This window comes from Drosophila biarmipes, chromosome 2R, assembly GCF_025231255.1.
Source record: "Drosophila biarmipes strain raj3 chromosome 2R, RU_DBia_V1.1, whole genome shotgun sequence".
NCBI lineage: Eukaryota > Metazoa > Arthropoda > Insecta > Diptera > Drosophilidae > Drosophila > Drosophila biarmipes.
Genome location: NC_066615.1, coordinates 7,176,879 through 7,194,993, shown reverse-complemented (window position 1 = coordinate 7,194,993; position 18,115 = coordinate 7,176,879). Strand labels below are relative to the sequence as shown.

The window sequence follows — 18,115 nt, the reverse complement described above, 5'->3', positions numbered from 1 at the left end:
GTTGGAAGAATTAATACCCGTAGAACCCATTTTGATCAGTGCTTCTCCTTGCAGAGCTCCCTTTCTAAGGCCTTTCGGTTTAACAGCAAGCCCCATCGCACCGGGGACCGCAGTTCCTTCGGGAACTCCACCTCCCCAACGCCTTCGTACAGCAGCAGCGAGGGTGGCGGAGGAATATACGCAACCATAGGCCACCAGTATCCCCATCCGCACACGAATCCCCAGCAGCAGCACTACCACCACTTCCTGCCGCCGCCGACGACGGCTCCACCGCCGATCCCCTCGGCCGGCGGCATCTACAGTCACGGTCCGCCGCCTGGTCACCGAGTGAGCGCCCCGCCCGCGGGCGGAGTGCTGGATGCGGGGCTGGCTGACCCCCAGATGCTGTACGAGCAGAGTCGGCGTCGCGTGAAGAGCATCAGCGACATCGGGGCCTCGACGAGTGCGGGCAGCGTGGGAGCCTGCAGCCTGGGGGGCATCTCGGCCTCCTCGGAGTCCCCCGAATAGGAGAGAAGAGCTAGCTAGATAGGATGCAAAGTACCACTACCAAAGATACTCAGCTGTACCCGCATGAAAGTCAAGTCCCATCTTCCCCTCTTCCCAGAGTCCCATCCATTAACCTTCCCAGCTGCATTTGAGCCTAGCCCGTAAGCAAACTCAATTATGTTCAAGTCAGTGTCAGACCCACCTACAAGATGCAAGCATTCGGCAGATACAGATACATATGCGTCAAGTAATACAAATAAGCGAGTAATCATTTGATCAAATCAGATAGAACTACGAACTATATGCTAAACGTAATTACGACATAAATAGTGTGTAGACTAAGCTCTATCCGAATCAAACACTCCTCCCCAAACTCGAATCAACTGAAATAGTTTAATCAATCGCATATGTGTAATTCTAATTGTAATCTAACTGTAAAGCTAGTTCTAAACCGAGTTAATAGAGGCACATTGAGTGGCAACACGACCTATACTCACAGAATTCTAAGACGACGCAGACTCTGGAGATGCGATTGCAACTTAGATAAATTGAAATTGTTTTGTAACCGAACTATCGTAGCTAAGCAAATGGAAACGGAAACTATTGAATTAAATTTGATAAGCCGCGAACGGCGGAACCTTGTAAATTATGGAATGCCCTAGCAGCGTTCAATATCGCCTGCTAATGGTAAAAGGAGTAAGCACGCAAGTCAGAAACCGAATCAAATATATGGTAATACAAACGCACCCCGAGCCCTCGCACAACCAAAGAAAGCCAGTCAGCCCGCTTTAACCGCCAATCTATCAGTATCGAGAATCCCCGAGAGCGTCAGGGTACTATTAAGCTGACCAATTTAACCCTAGACCTATGACGAACAAGAACTATCGAATAAACCAATGATCAAAACTCTGTTGTAAGCGCACGCGTCTTTATTGTGCTCGGGGAGATCCCGCCCGCTAGATGAGCAGGACCTCAACATATTGCATTTTCTCAACTCCAAAACATTTGACCTTCACCGAGAGTCGATGTGCCTCCTGTGTCTGCTGTGGTTCGGTGCATCTGCGGGAAGGCCTGTCCACCTCCATCTCCTTGTCCCCCATGTCCTCCATCCGCTCGGGTTGCTAGCGGCGATCGCTGTCATTGTCGTTCCGGGGACGTCGAGTTGTGTGCGGACGGCCCTTGGGCTCCGGAACGGGCTCCGCCATGGTGAGGGTGCCCAGGCTGCCGATGAGCCCGAGGATCCCGAATACCAGGAACAAACTAAACCACTTCATCTCGATGCCGAGTACTGACCAGTCGGATGCAAACTGCTGGCCGGCCGCCGGGAGTCGAACTTTTATGGTCCGGCGCCCAGCGGATCGCGACGATCTGCATGCTAATGAGGGGAACAGCCGTCAACATCGTTTACCATCGCCAGTTGTTTATGCTCGCAGATGGGCCAGATAGCGCCCCAAATTGAGTTGTAAATCCAGCGCGAAAAATGGGCGGACAATCATTTAGGTAATTAGCTCCAGCGAACAATTGTTCCCCCTGCAACCGAATCGCAGTCACATCTGATTGTGGGACCCCAATTAAAAGTGAATGGGTTTTCGAACGATCATACATTGCAAAATTATTAGAATCGTGTTGAGTAAGAAGACAGCAAGTCTCGAACTTGCCCTTTGTTCTTGTATACATTATCGAAGGCAAACTATTGCGAAATTAAGATCTATGGACAAGTGTTTGGTACAAATTGATTACTTGGTAGAGTGACAAAACAAAGCGAATTTTCACGAAAGCAAACATTTGAAGGCACGGACAAGACCATTGCGTAAACTAGGAGTGAACAAGGTATACAAAAACATTTTTGGTTGTTATACTATTATACTACTATAAAATCTACGAGCACTTTTCGAAAATGCTCTAGCGAAGGCCACTTTTTTGGCGGCTGATCTGCTAAGTCTATACTGTACATATATCACATTGAGCTGGCTTGAGGGGTCCCCTCAGAATCTCCATTGGTCCGCGAAGGCGGGCGGACTCAGGCTCAGGTTTTGTTGGAAAAGCTGGCCGAGCTCGTTCATTTCCCGCTCCCTGCGCAGTTCCTCGCCCACTTGTTGCCACAGGGACTCGAAGCCATTATCATAGGCTGCCATCGACACGTCGCCCTCGCAGGAGCTCTCTTCAAACACAAACGAGTATTCCATCTGGTAGTCGCACATTCTGGGGTTTTCGTTCTTCAAAGCTGGAAGACAGAAAGATTTAAATGATCAGCTATCGATTGAGAACTTCTTTCGTGTGGCGCCAACTATCGATTCGGGTCTTATCAGGCAGGGGGCGGAACAGCTGACTTCATTGGCATACAGAATGTCGCGAAAGAATGTCTTGGGTTTGATCAACACGATCGTGGCCAATTCGTAAGTATAGTACTGAAAGCTGTTGCGGGTTTTCCAGCGATGTAACCTTTATAATACCTTACAGGTGCAAGTGCCCCGCCCACTCGCATAACTATGGCTCAGCCGCTCCAACGGCCTCCCAAACGGGTCGCATGGAATACGCCTTCGAGGTAAGTGGCTTTACCTTGGACTTTGGATCACCTGCAGATAGCAGATGCTCATCTCCAGCCCGACATTCAAAGTCTTCAACAGATAACGATCTTAAGTTACTCTAAACTATGATGCATATGACACAACTTTCCATTGAATTTCATTTGTATTTAAAAAACTACCATTTTGAAAACAATCTGGGAATTCTGGAAATTTAAGAAATGTACGAAGTTTCTAAGAATCTTTCCCGAATAGGATGGAGATTTGATTTGATGCTGATCTTTATCGTCATTTTCATTGATACAAAAAATGAATTATTATCCCATGTTTATTAAAATCTAAACTAGCCTTAACTCATGAAGCTTTCAATTTGGCCCAACTTTTTTTTATATAGAATAAATTTAAAATAAATTTATATTCTTTCCTCTTTCCAGATGTCAGCCTCGACAGTTCGGTTTGGACCCGGAGTGAGCGCCGAAGTTGGAGCTGATCTCCGCAACTTGGGAGCCCGGAAGGTTTGTCTGGTCACCGATAAAAGTGTGGTGCAGCTGCCTTCCGTGAAAGTGGCCTTGGACTCCCTCGCCCGCCATGGAATCAGCTACGAAATCTATGATGAAACCCGCGTGGAACCCACGGATGGCAGCATGTGGCAAGCAGTGGAGTTTGCCCGTCGAAAGGAATTCGACGCCTTTCTGGCCATTGGAGGAGGATCAGCCCTGGATACCGCCAAGGCAGCCAATCTGTTTAGTAGCGACCGGGAGGCTGAGTTTTTGGACTATGTGAACTGCCCAATAGGCAAGGGCAAGGAGGTGAGGTCTCGTACAATTGGTATTAAAACTAGATACAATGTCTTTGGATTCCCCAGATATCTGTGAAACTGAAACCCCTTATTGCCATGCCCACCACCTCGGGAACCGGCTCAGAAACTACTGGAGTGGCTATCTTTGACTACAAGAAATTGCATGCGAAGACTGGGATTTCCAGCAAGTTCCTGAAGCCCACTCTGGGTAAGTTCTCAATTTCACTCTAACAGATTTTGATTGCATTTGATTAGTCAAAATGGTTAATACGGTCACTAAAAATGCACATAAGACAAGATAGCAGGTGTAAGAAGCCAATACATTATATAACATATAATGATTAATTTCCCTATCTAATTTCTGATTATTTATCTTCAGCTATAATTGATCCCCTGCACACCCTATCCCAGCCGGAACGTGTGATGGCCTTCGCTGGTTTCGACGTTTTCTGTCATGCCCTGGAGAGCTTTACGGCGGTGGATTACAGAGAACGAGGTCCGGCGCCCAGTGATCCCAGCCTGAGACCCACATATCAGGGCAGGAATCCCGTGTCGGATGTGTGGGCTCGCTTCGCCTTGGAGGCGATACGAAAGAACTTCGTGGATGCCATTTACCAACCCGATAACCTGGAGGCCCGATCCCAGATGCATTTGGCATCCACGATGGCGGGCGTGGGCTTTGGCAATGCCGGAGTGCACCTGTGCCATGGACTGTCCTACCCGATCTCCGGAAATGTAAGGGACTACAAACCGAAGGGCTACTCCGCGGACCACGCCCTCATTCCTCATGGCTTGTCTGTGGTGATCAGTGCTCCGGCGGTCTTTGAGTTCACCGCTCCAGCTTGTCCGGAGCGGCATTTGGAGGCTGCCGCGTTGCTGGGCGCCGAAGTGCGGGGTGTTCGAAACTCAGACGCCGGTCGTCTTTTGGCGGACACCGTTCGCGGCTTCATGGTACGTGCTGGCATCGAAAATGGCCTCCGAGAGCTGGGATTCTCCAGCAGCGATGTGCCCGCGCTGGTTGAGGGAACCCTGCCCCAGGAGAGGATCACTAAACTGGCACCCAGGGCGCAGACAGAGGAGAACCTTTCGCAACTCTTCGAGAACTCCATGGTGGTCTATTAAATTGGGAGCTTGACTTACCCACGCTCAACTGGTTCGCTTCAAGAAAAAGTGTTAAACTAACGGATCCGTGGCTGAAAACTGACCGTACTTGAGCTTTTTAAATTCCAACTGAAAAGACGCATTTCCTAAACTTAGGGTGGACCGTAACACTTTTGTATGTATACGTATACTATTAAAGACCCCACAGAAAATCACTGGAAATTTGATTCCGCTTCGTGTTTTTGTTTACATTATGATCTTGGCGCAACGGATTTTGTGTACATTCAGCATTATTTTGGGGGCTTCCTTTGTTCTGGTACTCGCTTGAGAGTCCTCTGTGTATAAAGATTCAGTAAGCGTTCCTATGCTGGTCTGTTGGGACACACGCTGGAACTCCGAATATTTCAAGGAGCCGGCTGTATAACTGTAAGATTATAAACAAAATAATTTTATTTATTTATTTATTTTACTTGAGTAGTAATATGGGTTTAGACATGCTTAACCTCGAACATGAGTACTCCTTCACGTTCGCATACTCCGGATGCCGCAGTAAATTCATCGGAATGCCCTACGACAGGGAGTTCGAGACAATGTGGCAGCAGATCGGCGAAGAACTCCGCTCGAGACATAATCGATTCGTGGGCATGCCCTTCGACAGCGGATTTGAACGGATGTGGCGCCAAATCAGAGAAGACTTAAAGCGGGACCAGGAGATACTCGGCTTGGGGCTCGGCTTCCAGCGGAACTTAACCCTCTACGAAAAGGAGTAAGCGGATGTCGGCCCTCATGAGTCTTTTATTGAACGCAGATAAAATATATTCAATTTTATTGAAAGGCATGTTATTGTTAAAAGTACGTATGTATGTCTATTAAGTATGCATTGTAAAGATTACGATCGGTTTGGTTAAAATAATTTATTGTTTTCGGAATTGGTTTCAAAGTCGAATAAGTTAGGCGATAACTTGAATTCGATTGGAAAAAAGGTAATAAAAAGTCTTAACATAGTTTATGCATTAATTATTTTTCTCATCTCTTGATCAGATTAAAAATCAGACGTCATTCTAGGGAGTCTTCTAACCGTTTGCTACACAGACCCGGATCTAAAAGCCTTACTGCCGTTTCTCGTTTCTCTTTTCTGACTGGACACTCAGTTTAGAAACCCTAATGTTTTAAGTAATTTTCGCTCGGTTTGAATTTTGGCAAAATGGCACTAAATCTTCAAGTTGTTCCCGAAATTCTCATAAGTATGGATATGGTTTATTTGATGGGGCTGGGGCAGTGGCTCGATAAGGTGCCAGTCCGTTGCTTTCGAAACGGCTGCTAATCAAACGCGTTCTCTGGACCCACCTCTGCTGTCGCCAAACATCTTCAGATTGGATTTAACAGAACTAGGTGTAGGCTATTTCATGGATATGGGATAGGATTTTTCTTAGATTTCTCTGTCCTTTTTGGATTCAAGTATTTCTCAGTTGTTGCTTTGTTTCCTCGCACTTTCGCTAATACTTTTAACTGCCAGCTACTGCTCCTCCTCCTGTTTCTTTTCATTCTTGTGCTTGTGTGTAGTCAATTGTCTGATGTGATTTTTCACTTTTACAACTAGCAATAAACTTATAAATTAGAAAAACAGCGCAACTCGAACGACTTCCGCAAAGTCCAACCCGGAACTGTTGATTCTGGGTGGACTTAGACCTGGTTGATGGGCGCATATCGGTGCACCTTGGGCTGCTTCAGGTGCTTGGGCTGTTTCTGGTCCTTGCTGGTGGTGGGCTTCACGATGTCCTCGCTGAGCTTCTGGTACACGAAGGAGTTCTTCGAGGCCAGCAGGGCCATGCGGTATCGCTCTCCGCGCTTGCGCAGCACCACGTAGATCACGCGGGCGATGGAGAGCACGATCAACAACAGGCAGAACGATACGATGACCAACGGAACCACAACGTCGTAGGACAGTTGGCCGTGGAAGATCATCTTCTCGGTGTACTCATCCGACTCCTCGCTTTCGCTGTCGAAGCCCAGTTTGTCTGAAGAGGTTCAAAATATTGTTATGAGCTCTTTATTTTCAAAACGAGTTTTACTTACCCAGCAGGAACCTATCGCGCGTCTCCTCGGACATGTCCACCTCCTCCGCTCGGACACCTTCGTCCTTCAGCACCGGCTTCAGCTCCTTATTCACAAACGTTTCGATGGCCTTGTTCGCCTCGCTCTTGGCCTTCTTGGCATTCTTCTTGGCCTCCTCGAAGCGGTCATCATCGTTGTCATCATCGTCGTCGTCTTCATCATCCTCATCGTCCTCGTCGCTGTCATAATCGCTGCTGTCCTCCTCCTTGTCCTCACCACCATTGTTCAGGTTCTCCTCGGCACTGTCTTCCTCTGGCTTCACAGTCTCAGCGTTGACCGATCCCTTCATGATCTTCTGCATGCTGCTCAGCCGGCTCTTGTCCAACACACTCTTGTCCAGGACGCTCAGGAGCTTCTCCTCGTCCTCGTCCAGCTTCTTCTCGCTCTCCTTCAGACGCTTCTCCAGCTTGGCCTCTGCGCTGTCGGCCTTCTTCTCATCCAGGAAATCTGATCCCTCGGCATGCTTGCACACCTCATGTGCCAAAGTCGCCCATCCGGCCTGCGCCTGGGTCTCCAGCTCCACAATAGTGGCATCGTCCTCCAAATTGGCCAGGACCGGCAGGCGCCTGGGAGTCATCTGCATCTGCAGGGTTACATAGCTGATGAAGTCCTGGAAATCGCTGGTGCACTTCAGCGGGTTGTTGGTGATATCCAAGGAGCGCAGGTTCTTGAAGCTCTTCACATCCTCCGAGGAGATCTTCTTGATAAGATTGCCAGAGGCGTTGAAACTGCGCAGGCTGTCGAAGATCTTGTAACCGACTCCCATTTCGCGATCGGAGAGCAGGGAAGTCAGCTCACAGTCATTGACATCCAGGGAGCGGAGCTGGTGCAATGGCAGGAAGAGGCGAACCGACAAGTGGGTTATGGGATTGCCGGCCAGGCTCAGCTTGGTCAGCTCACCGTTGTCCATGAAGATCAGGTCGTCCATGCGGGGAATCAGATTGTTGCTCAGGTCCAAGTCGATCAGCTTGTGCAACCTGGTGAAGATCTCACGGGGCAAGTGGTTGATGTTGTTCCAAGCCAACTTCAAGGTGGTCAGATGTGGCATCGTGGAGAAGGCCTTTTGACCCAGCGGACCGATGGCACAGTTGGAGATATCCAGGTAGTAGACAGTGAACTCTCCACTGTAGCTCAGGAAACCATCCGTGGGCAGTTGGCTCAGGCGCGGATTATCGTTCAAGCGGATCACGTCCAGTTCGGAGTTCTTGAAGAACAGCATGCCGGAGATCTGCTCCAATTCGTTGATGGACAGATCGATGTGACGCAGGCTCTTCAGGGTGAGGAACGAGTCGGGCTGGATTTTCTTGATGCCGTTGCCCTTGAGGTTCAGGTTGGTCAGACCGGGCATCTTGTCGAACATGCTGTGGTGCACTTTGACAATCGAGTTGAAGCTCAAATCCAGCTGCTGCAGGTCCTTGGTGCCGAAGTGCAGATCGCCGTTAAAGGTGTTGTACTTCAGGTGGAGAATGGACAGGGTGGTTCCATTGAAGATATCGCGGGGCAGCTCAGTCAGCGAGTTGTAGGACAGGTCCAGCTCCTCCAGAAGAGTGACCTTCTCGAACGCCTTCTCGGGCAGCTTCTTCAGGCTGTTCTGGCTCAGATTAATATACACGACATTGGGGAGCTGGGAGAAAGCCTGGGGATTCAGTTCCATGAGGTTGTTGCGCGAGAAGTCCAGCTCCTCAATGCTGGAAGACTAAAGAGGGGTTAATCAGGAGTGAAGCAATGGTAGAATATTGTATAGGAAAGCCTACATTCAAGAGGTAGCGGACGGCGGACATCACGCTCAGGTCATTGCCCGAGATGGTCAGCATGCGCAGCTTCTTGTTGCCAAGGAAGGTGTCCGGGTTAATGATGGCCAGACCCACATCTGTCAGGTTTACAGCATACAGTTCGTTCAATCCGTGGAAGGCCTCCTGGTGCAGGTACTCCAAGGTGCAGTTGGCGATTTTAATGGAAGCCACGTTCTTGAGGCCCAGATTGAGGAAGAACTTGGGGCCCAACAGAATGGGATACTTGGGACCCACATTGGTCACCACCAAGTCCGTGATGTCCGATCCAAACCTCTGGGTGCCCGTGTCAAGTCTGCAAGTTGGATTGTTGATCAAAGTGCGAGGGTTAGGAGTTTCCAAGTTACAAACCTGCTGCAGGTGGCCACCAGATAGCTGTTGACATTTCGGGAACACTGGCAGTATCGCGGGCAGGGCACGTCCTCGCTGAAGATCACCTGCTCATCATCGGTTAGAAGATCTTCGGAGGCATCGTCCTCTTCCTCATCTTCGTCTAAATCTTCATCGTAATCATATTGGGAGTCACTGTCGATGTCATTAGTACTTTCCTTGGTCTTTTGGTCGGCGGTTTTGCCCTAATTCAAACCAAAATAGAATGTACATGTTATCAAAACCACAATATTTAAATTGTGGTTTTTAGGGAGAAAGGCGATAGCAATTTATCTATTTTGTGACATTGGGAAGGGGTTTGCATACCTTGGGCTTCGAGGAGGTGCTGTCCACGATGGGCTGCAGCTTAGGACTGCTCTTGGCCTTCTTGGGACTCGAGGAAGTCGTTTCCGTATCGTCGTCGAAATAGTTGTAGTCATCGTCGTAGCCGTAGTATTCGCTGTCTTCACTTTCGGTAGAGTTCTTCTCGCTGGATGCGACCGTGGCGTTGAACATCTTGTTGAAGTGAGGATCATCGGCCAGCGCCCGGCTGTGCTTGGCCGCCTCCATAAGATCCTTGAGGGCCTCCTCGGTGAGGGACTTCTTGGTGTCCAATGGTGTGGACTTCTTCTCGGGGCTCCTGGTGATGGTCTCCAAGGGAAGTTCCTTGACTTTGGGCGTAGAGATCTTGGGCAACGTGTCGGTGGGGCTCACATCCTCCCCGGAGCTCAGCTCGTTCTCCGTCAGATCGTCGTGGATATAGTGGATCTTGTTGCTCACGGCGTTCGAATGGCTGGCGTGGATTAGGGCCAGGCTGAAGGCCAACAGCAGGACCAGCCTGCAAGTCGACTGGCGACCCATTCTCCTGTAGATGGGCAAACTGAAATGGACCAAGGGAGGAAAAAGCAGAGCTGTACAGTTGTGGCCACTTCCAAGAAACCAAAAAACAGACGACGCACACCCAGTGCAGCCGTATCTTATCGCTAATTGCCAGAGCCAGATAAGCAGATATACGTTTATTGAATCAACAACATTCTACTGAAGCGGAGGTTGTCATGACTGGCCTCAGAATACGCACGTCGTGTCACCTATTTCCTCCAAAATCAGCGATCTGCATGGCGAAATGGTGAGCCATGTTGACTCCCCTGATTAGCACCTTGGCACCCGGAGAGTTGACATCATTGGCCATGCTAATTTAGTCAGTACACCAAGCCGCATCCACAAATTTCTAAATGTTTGCTTATCGTTTAATGGCAATTGTTTCGCATTCGTCTGATTGCCTGCGTATTTTCAAATGCTTACTCAGAATTGAGCGAAAGCAATTGGCACTTTCGACCATATCCGTGAGGTACTTCCCTTCCGAAAGCACTTCAGCGATAAGCAATGCAGATGCGGATGCCACAACCGATCAGATACAGATACTGGTTCTCAACTTGAGTTAATCTGTTGTCGTTTGCTCGGTTTGTTTGCCCTGTGATTATGGGGCGACACCCTAACTAATGTATTTGGTAATCTTACTGGGCTTCTGAATCGATCCGACGAGGGGGATCCCCACGGAGCGTTTCTTGACGCCAATTAAGAACTCATTTGCCAGATCGCTGGTTCTAAGAAACCCCCGAAAGCCAGGCACAAAACGTCGCGTTTCGGGGTCTCTTCACGTTTCATAACTGACCGTTTTGGAATGCATTTTCCACCCATTCGATGCGGATTCGAGTGCGGATGCCCCTACTGAGAGCCCGCCTGTGTTTGCCTTCGTTTTCATGGCAAGGCAAACACACAATTCGAGACCGTGGCTCGCCGAGTGGTAAACAAAGAGCTTTAGGTATTAATGTTTTTCGTAACCGGGCAAACGACCCGCGATCGCCGGAGATCTGAGACCGCCAGCAAAATGCAAAATGCGCAGTTAACGCGGCCAGAATAGATCGCATTTATCCAGCCAATAACCACATGGATATGGGAATATACGCGCATACATATCGTATGTTAGAGCACTTCATTAGACCCCACAAAACCGCTTAGCCAGCCGAGCCGAGTTGTGAGTGGGTGTCAAGTGGCGGAGGAGCTGGCAGCCCGAAGGGAAAACTGCAGTCTCGAGACCGCATTAAACGTGTTTAGGTCTCTCGGCTAACACATTTCACCGAGTCACGAAAGATGTTGTGGCTCTTTTGGCCCGCTTCGAATGGGCTTGGGCCTAAGCTTTAGCTTTGGCCAAGGCGCCGTCGACACCCCGACCGAACCACCATAATTAATTCCGTTTCTGTCATTGCAGCGATCCAATCCGATCGGATCCGATCCGTATGTGTGTACACAGATGTCCGCCTGAACTGGGCTATGCGGGGGGCTCCGTTCAAGTTTAGAGAGAAACCGGTAAGTGGCACTGGCACTGGCCATACTTGTTCGTGTATGCAAATACGTTTTCCACTCGGAAATTCGTGAGTCAGCCAATTCATCATATGGCCGTCGCTATCTGCGGCTGTAGAGATTAGCGCTAGACGGGATATATCCGATGGATCCCCCTCATCGATCCGCCGCCAGTAGAGTAAATATGAAAGTGTATCTGAGTGCATTGCAGTGTCGTGCATCTAATTAACATCCAGCGAATGGGGAAGTGCTTTCCTGAAACTGTTTCTAGAACACTTTGACATTCGATCGCGATAAACCCTGATCTCGCCCTGCCATACTTAATGGCCCCGAACTCAACGTAACCCGATACGGAAACGGATTGTAGCGTTTTGTTAGGCGGCACACTTCGACAGGGGATCGCATGACAAAACGATATCAAACCGTGATGCTAACTTAGATTGCCTAAAACGTAAGGGTCTATTCGATTTAGTGTTATACTTTGTTTTGGCTTCGGCGCTGGTCTTTCGGTGTTTATCAACTGGCTCACAGACGGCGGGCATGTGGTCGATTTTGTCAACAGATTCCAGTTATGAACGCTTCCCATGAGACCCTCCAGCCCACATTTCCGTATCAGGTTACCCAGAAATCTCATGTGGATTTCGAGAGCAGATGGGCCCCGGCAATCGATCTATGCATGGGTGCGTCGATCGGGAATTGGAAACTGGGTGCGACCCTTGGCCAGCCGAAGTTATAAATTAGGTTCCCTAAATAATGGCGACTGCATTCCTCCGGAGCGATAGCAACGGGATCAGCAAGGTCAGCGAATGAACCCAGGTAGTCTCGCCTTGACTCCGCCTTAAGATCAACACAAAGTGTCTTTGGCGAATACCCAGAAATACCCAAAATAATACATTTATCTGTGTGCGTGGGTGGATAATGATCGGCTGTCTGGGTAAAAATAGCTGGCGTTAACAGGAAGTGAAGCGAGGCGAACGGACGTGTAGGTAGAATCTTACAAGTTTTTTGGAAACTCATCTGTCCCTTTTCAGGATATCGATCCACGGGAAGAGACCGAGACTGGCAAAGCGGAAATCCCTCAGCTGATGCCTTCATTAGGGTGGCCCGAACCGATTCCATCCGGCCTAAGCTGCGGATCACGACGCCGTCAAATTTGTTGACCGATTCATTAGCATCACGAGTTTCTGCTGATTTTTACGACTTACGATCATGATTCGGCTTCAAAAGCACACCACTGGCCAACTGTTCGAGATCCGATTTCCATCTATGCATCAGAGTGGCCTTTCTGTTGTGTCCTATTCGGTGGACGCCATTCGGGAATATTATTTCTGCAACGTTAATTTTCGTCAGCCAGCCAGCACAATGGACGAAATGGCCCAAGGCGAGCACATAAAAAATATACACAAAAGTATAAAAAACGCCGACATTTGACCACACACACCAGTTCGCAGTCGGTAAAAGGGGGAAACTGTTGGCCAGACTGGTTTTCGGCTGGAAACTGCCACTCGCAGCAGATGTGTGAGCCAAGTTTGCCCAGTGGCAGCCAAGAGTCAGGCAGATGACTTTACGAGTTACGAAAATTCTCGCTAAGCCATTTCAATTCGCTCTGAGTTAAACATTTCCAAATGTAACTTCTGTATAATAACCGATTGGGTCACGTTCAAGTTGCTTGAACTCGGCACAGCGAGTGTGCGCTATTGGAATCAAAATAAAGTCATTAGTGTAATCGCTGTCGCACTTTTCATTGTAAAGGTGCATTACTGGCAGCTAGCAACTAACAATGTATTTGGATTTTTAGGTCTAAAAAATAAGTGTATTGCCAAGTCAGTGGATCCAAATTCTTTGAAATTACTGCTGTGGTCAGTCGCAGTTTTGCAGCAGCTGCAACTTCTTACGAGCGCATAAACATTTCTCAACTAAGACCTTCCCAAAACCTGTCGTTAAGTAATACCTCCTGATGGATCTGGCTTAAAATTTCAACAGCGCCGATAAGTGCATTTGCCGATATCTGCGGGAAGTCCCTGCAGGCGAAGTCAGTTATTAAAACTGCCATAAATTGATTTCAGCCATTCGAATCCGATCTTAATGCCCGCTTCCTCGCCTGCAATTGCCCTTTGTTTGGATCGAGCCGTATATATGCCCTGGGTATCGTATATATAGCCCTGATGTTGGAGCAGGAAGCGGGACATAAATTAAGAACTTAAGGGGGCGGTGCGAGTGGGAAACCTGCTTTCACCGGGCGGGGGCGGCTCATTAGCAATATCTGTATCGCCTTTCGCCGCTCGATCCCCGCTTCCGACTTTTAGAGTGCCGGATAACTCGGCTCTAGAAGCTCGGCTGGGGCACGACTTTTCCGCCCCCAGCAGAAAAACGCTTTTCATTGTGCTTAGCCGAGGGAAACCTGATTTGTTTACCCGCCCAAGTGTGAGTTTTGCAAGAGGAAAACACATTTTCCCGGCCTTTTTGCTCTAAACTTTGCACTCGAACGAGGCTTTGTTTTCAATAACAAAGGCGTTTCGCCATCACGTATTGGTTATCGGTCGCACGAGCGTTCCCAGTGACGAGGGTCCGGAATTGTCAACCCGTTGAGCCGTCTATATATTTATTAAGTGTCGAGTGCTAAGCACCTAGTACTCACTTCTAAGTAGTGAAGGCACTGATCTCCGCCATCAAAAGACCTGCAATCAGCTTTCATACCCATTAACCTAAAGGTCATAAAAACATAGTTCTATGTAGGACTTATGAGCCCGTGGTACAGACAGTGCTTAAAGTCAGGAATACCTTAGGCTTAATCGCTGAGGATTTCGCTCAATATATTCATTTTAAGTACCACTTGAAAGCACTGCGTAAATTTTTATTTATTATTCATTTCATGATATTTCATAAGTTTGGCAGAACCAAAAAAAGAAATTATTTCTTGGAATCTGCAACGATATATGACTAATCCCAAGCCAAATTGGGAAGTTTTCTTCTATCATTGAGTTCATAAAAAAATGTTCTGAGCGAATTGATACTGAATGTGAATTTTTTACAAAAATACAAGAGGGCATTTTTGGAATGTGTAGGTCACAATACGCCACCAGTTTATCGCGTAAATTAAGGGTCGAAGTGACTGCAACTGGGCCTCTACCAACGCAGTTGGCCACGTTCCATGTGGCAGGCCGCATTCCGGGCCCGAAACCGCTTGCATAGCACGTAAGCACACTCCTCTGAGTCACTTCCAGCCGAGTCTCTCTGCATTTCATTAGCCCGGCAATGGGTGAGTCCCCAAGCCAAGCCGAGAGACCCTGAACCCAAACTTTGAGGCTGTGAAATCGGCTTAAGACCCCGGGATCTTGAGTTATGGTCAGACCAGAGCAAATCAAGGCAATCCCGCAAAGCGGTTCAGCATCCAACGCCCAACAGTTGGGCTCCGAAAGCACAATTGCACAACGAGGAGAAAGTTGCAGCCGAGAATAGGGCCAAAACATTTCCCCATTTGTCAGCTGCTTTTGTGGTAACACCAGCACCACCACCGCCGAGTTCGATGACTAATGTTTTATGGCAGAAATTGATTAATGCTAATGCCATTGTGCCCGACTGTCAGGCTTGATCGATTAGATTCAGGGTTAAGGTAAAATGTCAACGCAATGTGGGTGCGAAATATGCGAGCGAGCGCCACGCTCAATTGAGCAGTGAGAAAGGAGACCCCAGATCACAGAGAATTGCATTCGGCTTTCCCCCGCAGGTAGGGCCATTCGAAGCCCATTCAGATGACATCATTGTTGGCCAAAGTTGTTAAAACAAACCAGCCTGGATCGTTAAATCACTCAAAAATAGTTTGCTTTTCGCTGTTTTCGTATGGCAATCATGTGTCAAATAAAGACTTCTGAGCGAGCCAGAGCGGAGCAGCCACATTGCGCATACGCCGCATGTGCCGACACTTAAGTTCTGTGTTAAACACGGCTCCAACCACGTTTACCCACACACCCAGGCTGGTTGGCAAATGTTTGGCTGGCCACTTAGGCCAGCTCCAGCCCCAGCTCCGGCTGTCCATAAAGATGTTTTCAAGCATTCATAATTCGCCCTCCACGGAGTCGCAGCTCTACGATCTACGTAAACTCGTACTCCGGCCAATTACCAGCCATGAAACCAGAAACAGCCGAAGCGGAGAGTGATGTGACCTCATTAACTCTCGGTGGTGGAGTCGAAGTCTCAACTGGCCCCGTGTGTTTGCTTTTTGGGCTCTTTATCTGTATGAATAGGCGGCGTGGAGGTTCCTATGTGGGACCGGCTTATGTGGCGATTAGATAATGCCCCCTGAATTCATCAGCCGACTGGCGACAGCTCGACACTCCATGTCTGTGATCCTGCTGCGGATCGAGGGCCCTGCCCCTGCCCCAGCCCCTGCCCCAGCCCAAGATCAATCCAAGTCAAATCGAGACGAGCCGAGCTGAAAATTTGCATACAAAATCGCTTTCCAGGAATTCGCAGTGCACTCCTCCGAACTGGTTGATTACGTCTGGGAAATCGAGTCGCACCTCAAAATCAAATGAACGTGTGTTTATTGCCCAGATCTGGCTAAATTATTTGTGCGATGTGCATTTCATTTAAATTCCAGCTTCGTGCTCGCCACAGCCAGCGGAGATGGTAATAGGCACGGCGAACGTAAAATTGAAAATCGATTGGAACTGGTTCTGAATTATGTATAGAACAAATTTATTTTTGGAGACTTCTTCGTGGCTGTTATCGGTGTTCTGGTCTGTGATTAATTGGCCGATACTACAGGAAGCTCTCGGAGCCGATTAAACACGGTCGGGCATGGTGTTTAGCGTATGGCGTATGGCTAATGGCATGCCCATCCATTCCAGCCACAGCGACCTTTGCAGCTCTAAAAACTGGGTTCCAGTGGGGCCCAGCTTTTCCAATAGCTCGCTGGCCCGTCTTCCACCCCATATTATGTGTGGTATATGCAAACTGCGATCATGGTCGGACCTAAACCATATAGATTTATCTTTCTGGCTGTGACAGTCGAGTGTGTTGTGTTTTTGCAGCAGAGCGCCGAGTTTGTTATGAAGGTGACTTCTTTTTGAGCGAATGCATTACCGGTTTGCTCACCCCTTTCCCTCTCGTTTTTCCCCCGATCACCTAGCACACAGATACGCCCCAATACATACGCAGGTGTAATCTTATCTACCTGGTGGCTCTTGTTGTTGTTGTGAAAAGCAAACGCGTTGTCTCTTAACTGTTTTTCCCCTGACTGGTGGCATTTGCCTTAAACTGGCTTAAACGCTTTGTTATTTTCAGTCTAATTGGGTTGGGAGTTTCCGTGGCTCGGCCGATAAGCCCGGAGAACCTTAACCAAAATTATGATCGCCTCGCCTGCCGAATTAACCGAGATAATTGCGACTCAGGTTTTAAATTTATATGTCACCACAGCACCAATGTACTCGCGAGGTACCACTCTCACACACACAAGAGCAGCTGCAATCAAGGCGAAAAGTGTGTGTGTGGGCTTCGGTATGTTTTCCAGATACGCCAGGTAAAGATACATCCACAGGTAGCACTCACACTAGTGGAGACGGAAAGATACGCTCGGAGAGCGGGACAACTGCTGGTTGCGGGGGACACTAGCGTCATCCCACTCTCTCGCATGACGAAACTTTAACCCTCGCTTGCACTGCACTTTTCTTCTCGTTAAGCCCCCCACCCCATCGGTTCATCACATCCAAATCTTCAAAACTCCGACTGGAACTAGAGATACGATCCGATATCCAAAATCCGGAGAGAAATCCGAGGAACTCACCTAATAAGCGGTCTGCTTGCAGACAACTGGTCTCTAAGTGAAGCGGGGTAATCCAAGAATTGGTTTTGATCGCTAGAAGAAACACACAAACTTTAGTGGTTTGGCACACCGGTGGCTAAAAGTTTTCCGTCCGGCACTTTTTAATTTATCTATTGAGACTCTGATCACGTGCTCGACCGTTAAATCCGCTGGCTTGTTTGGCTTTACCGAGTCGTTCGATCGTGGAAGATCGCTTTCTTCTTTATTGTAGCGCGTATTCAACACCTGTTGACACCTGTTGAAGTTTGAAACTAAACTGAGGGTTCACTCTAGGCCTGTCGAAAATATATGAAAATATCGATACATCGATAATGTTTTTAATAACATTATTATCATATCGATATTTTGGGCCGAAATATCGCGTATCGATCTTATTCGCAAATGACGGTGTCCGTAAATTTGAAGATATTGAATGAATATTTTACTTGTGTTTTTAATTACTATTATTTTGAATGTACTTAAATAAAAGCTCAGTTTCTCCAAGAGAAGGATTTCGAAAATTTATATTTTTTATTCTAAAATAATTTCCTTTTGAGAATCAAAAATGTCTGTTATTGGGTTTTCCTTGAATTTTTAGTGGTTTAAAATACAAACTGAAAACAAATATATAAGAATCTAAGCTTTTATTTTAACATTTTTACATTGCTTAAAATTGATTTTTTATAATTGTTGATTTCTTGAATTTCTTCATATCTTGTTTGTTTGCTGTGAATTTTAAATCAGCCTGTGATGTACTCTTCGTTTA

The 18,115-nt window shown here is 47.9% G+C and overlaps 6 protein-coding genes across 14 annotated transcripts in view; 3 read left to right on the top strand and 3 right to left on the bottom strand.

Moving 5' to 3' along the window:
• The window catches only part of LOC108026632 (kazrin), a 41,901-nt gene extending 40,498 nt beyond the window's left edge, over positions 1–1,403 (top strand). For 7 of the 8 annotated variants that reach the window (XM_050887726.1, XM_050887727.1, XM_044092071.2 and 4 more), the window contains one exon: positions 55–1,403. In XM_050887726.1, the coding sequence (XP_050743683.1) occupies positions 55–507 (453 nt within the window). In that variant the 3' untranslated portion in view covers positions 508–1,403. The remainder of the gene's footprint in view (positions 1–54) is intronic. The other variant, XM_050887728.1, reaches the window with a different exon arrangement.
• On the bottom strand, positions 1,394–1,791 carry LOC108026639 (uncharacterized). Its single transcript, XM_017097662.3, has one exon. The coding sequence runs from the start codon at positions 1,758–1,760 to the stop codon at positions 1,608–1,610; it is 153 nt and encodes a 50-aa protein (XP_016953151.1). The 5' UTR covers positions 1,761–1,791; the 3' UTR covers positions 1,394–1,607.
• Positions 1,792–2,072: 281 nt separating this feature from the next.
• Positions 2,073–5,049, bottom strand: LOC108026638 (uncharacterized). The gene is made up of 2 exons (XM_017097661.2): positions 4,951–5,049; positions 2,073–2,710 (listed from the first exon to the last, which is right to left on the bottom strand). The coding sequence occupies exon 2, from the start codon at positions 2,685–2,687 to the stop codon at positions 2,472–2,474; it is 216 nt and encodes a 71-aa protein (XP_016953150.1). The 5' UTR covers positions 2,688–2,710; positions 4,951–5,049; the 3' UTR covers positions 2,073–2,471.
• LOC108026635 (probable hydroxyacid-oxoacid transhydrogenase, mitochondrial) lies at positions 2,752–5,138 on the top strand. Its single transcript, XM_017097656.3, has 5 exons — positions 2,752–2,882; positions 2,947–3,031; positions 3,446–3,820; positions 3,877–4,018; positions 4,190–5,138. Exons 1-5 carry the CDS (start codon positions 2,833–2,835, stop codon positions 4,930–4,932), a joined length of 1,395 nt encoding a protein of 464 aa, XP_016953145.1. The 5' UTR covers positions 2,752–2,832; the 3' UTR covers positions 4,933–5,138.
• A 66-nt stretch (positions 5,139–5,204) lies between these two features.
• Positions 5,205–5,745, top strand: LOC108026637 (uncharacterized). 2 transcript variants are annotated; one of them, XM_050887737.1, is made up of 2 exons: positions 5,205–5,337; positions 5,404–5,745. In XM_050887737.1, the coding sequence occupies exon 2, from the start codon at positions 5,406–5,408 to the stop codon at positions 5,679–5,681; it is 276 nt and encodes a 91-aa protein (XP_050743694.1). In that variant the 5' UTR covers positions 5,205–5,337; positions 5,404–5,405; the 3' UTR covers positions 5,682–5,745. The 2 variants fall into 2 exon arrangements, with proteins under 2 accessions (XP_050743694.1, XP_016953148.1); XM_017097659.3 differs by having other exon boundaries at positions 5,212–5,337; positions 5,390–5,745.
• Positions 5,721–17,648, bottom strand: LOC108026634 (uncharacterized). Its single transcript, XM_017097655.3, has 7 exons — positions 17,539–17,648; positions 17,332–17,403; positions 9,513–10,065; positions 9,168–9,391; positions 8,781–9,111; positions 6,988–8,722; positions 5,721–6,929 (listed from the first exon to the last, which is right to left on the bottom strand). The coding sequence occupies exons 3-7, from the start codon at positions 10,044–10,046 to the stop codon at positions 6,595–6,597; spliced, it is 3,159 nt and encodes a 1,052-aa protein (XP_016953144.1). The 5' UTR covers positions 10,047–10,065; positions 17,332–17,403; positions 17,539–17,648; the 3' UTR covers positions 5,721–6,594.
• Between the last annotated feature and the right edge of the window lie 467 nt (positions 17,649–18,115).

What these genes read in the sequence shown, in the direction of transcription:
- LOC108026639 (XM_017097662.3), bottom strand. Translation starts at nt 1,760, where the DNA reads ATGAAGTGGTTTAGTTTGTTCCTGGTATTCGGGATCCTCGGGCTCATC.
- LOC108026638 (XM_017097661.2), bottom strand. Translation starts at nt 2,687, where the DNA reads ATGTGCGACTACCAGATGGAATACTCGTTTGTGTTTGAAGAGAGCTCC.
- LOC108026635 (XM_017097656.3), top strand. Translation starts at nt 2,833, where the DNA reads ATGTCGCGAAAGAATGTCTTGGGTTTGATCAACACGATCGTGGCCAAT. An exon ending in CAATAGGCAAGGGCAAGGAG is followed by an intron (nt 3,821 to 3,876) that starts GTGAGGTCTCGT and finishes TGGATTCCCCAG; the next exon opens with ATATCTGTGAAACTGAAACC. An exon ending in GTTCCTGAAGCCCACTCTGG is followed by an intron (nt 4,019 to 4,189) that starts GTAAGTTCTCAA and finishes ATTTATCTTCAG; the next exon opens with CTATAATTGATCCCCTGCAC.
- LOC108026637 (XM_017097659.3), top strand. Translation starts at nt 5,394, where the DNA reads ATGGGTTTAGACATGCTTAACCTCGAACATGAGTACTCCTTCACGTTC.
- LOC108026634 (XM_017097655.3), bottom strand. Translation starts at nt 10,046, where the DNA reads ATGGGTCGCCAGTCGACTTGCAGGCTGGTCCTGCTGTTGGCCTTCAGC. An exon ending in CTGGTGGCCACCTGCAGCAG is followed by an intron (nt 9,112 to 9,167) that starts GTTTGTAACTTG and finishes TCCAACTTGCAG; the next exon opens with ACTTGACACGGGCACCCAGA. An exon ending in GCGCGATAGGTTCCTGCTGG is followed by an intron (nt 6,930 to 6,987) that starts GTAAGTAAAACT and finishes GAACCTCTTCAG; the next exon opens with ACAAACTGGGCTTCGACAGC.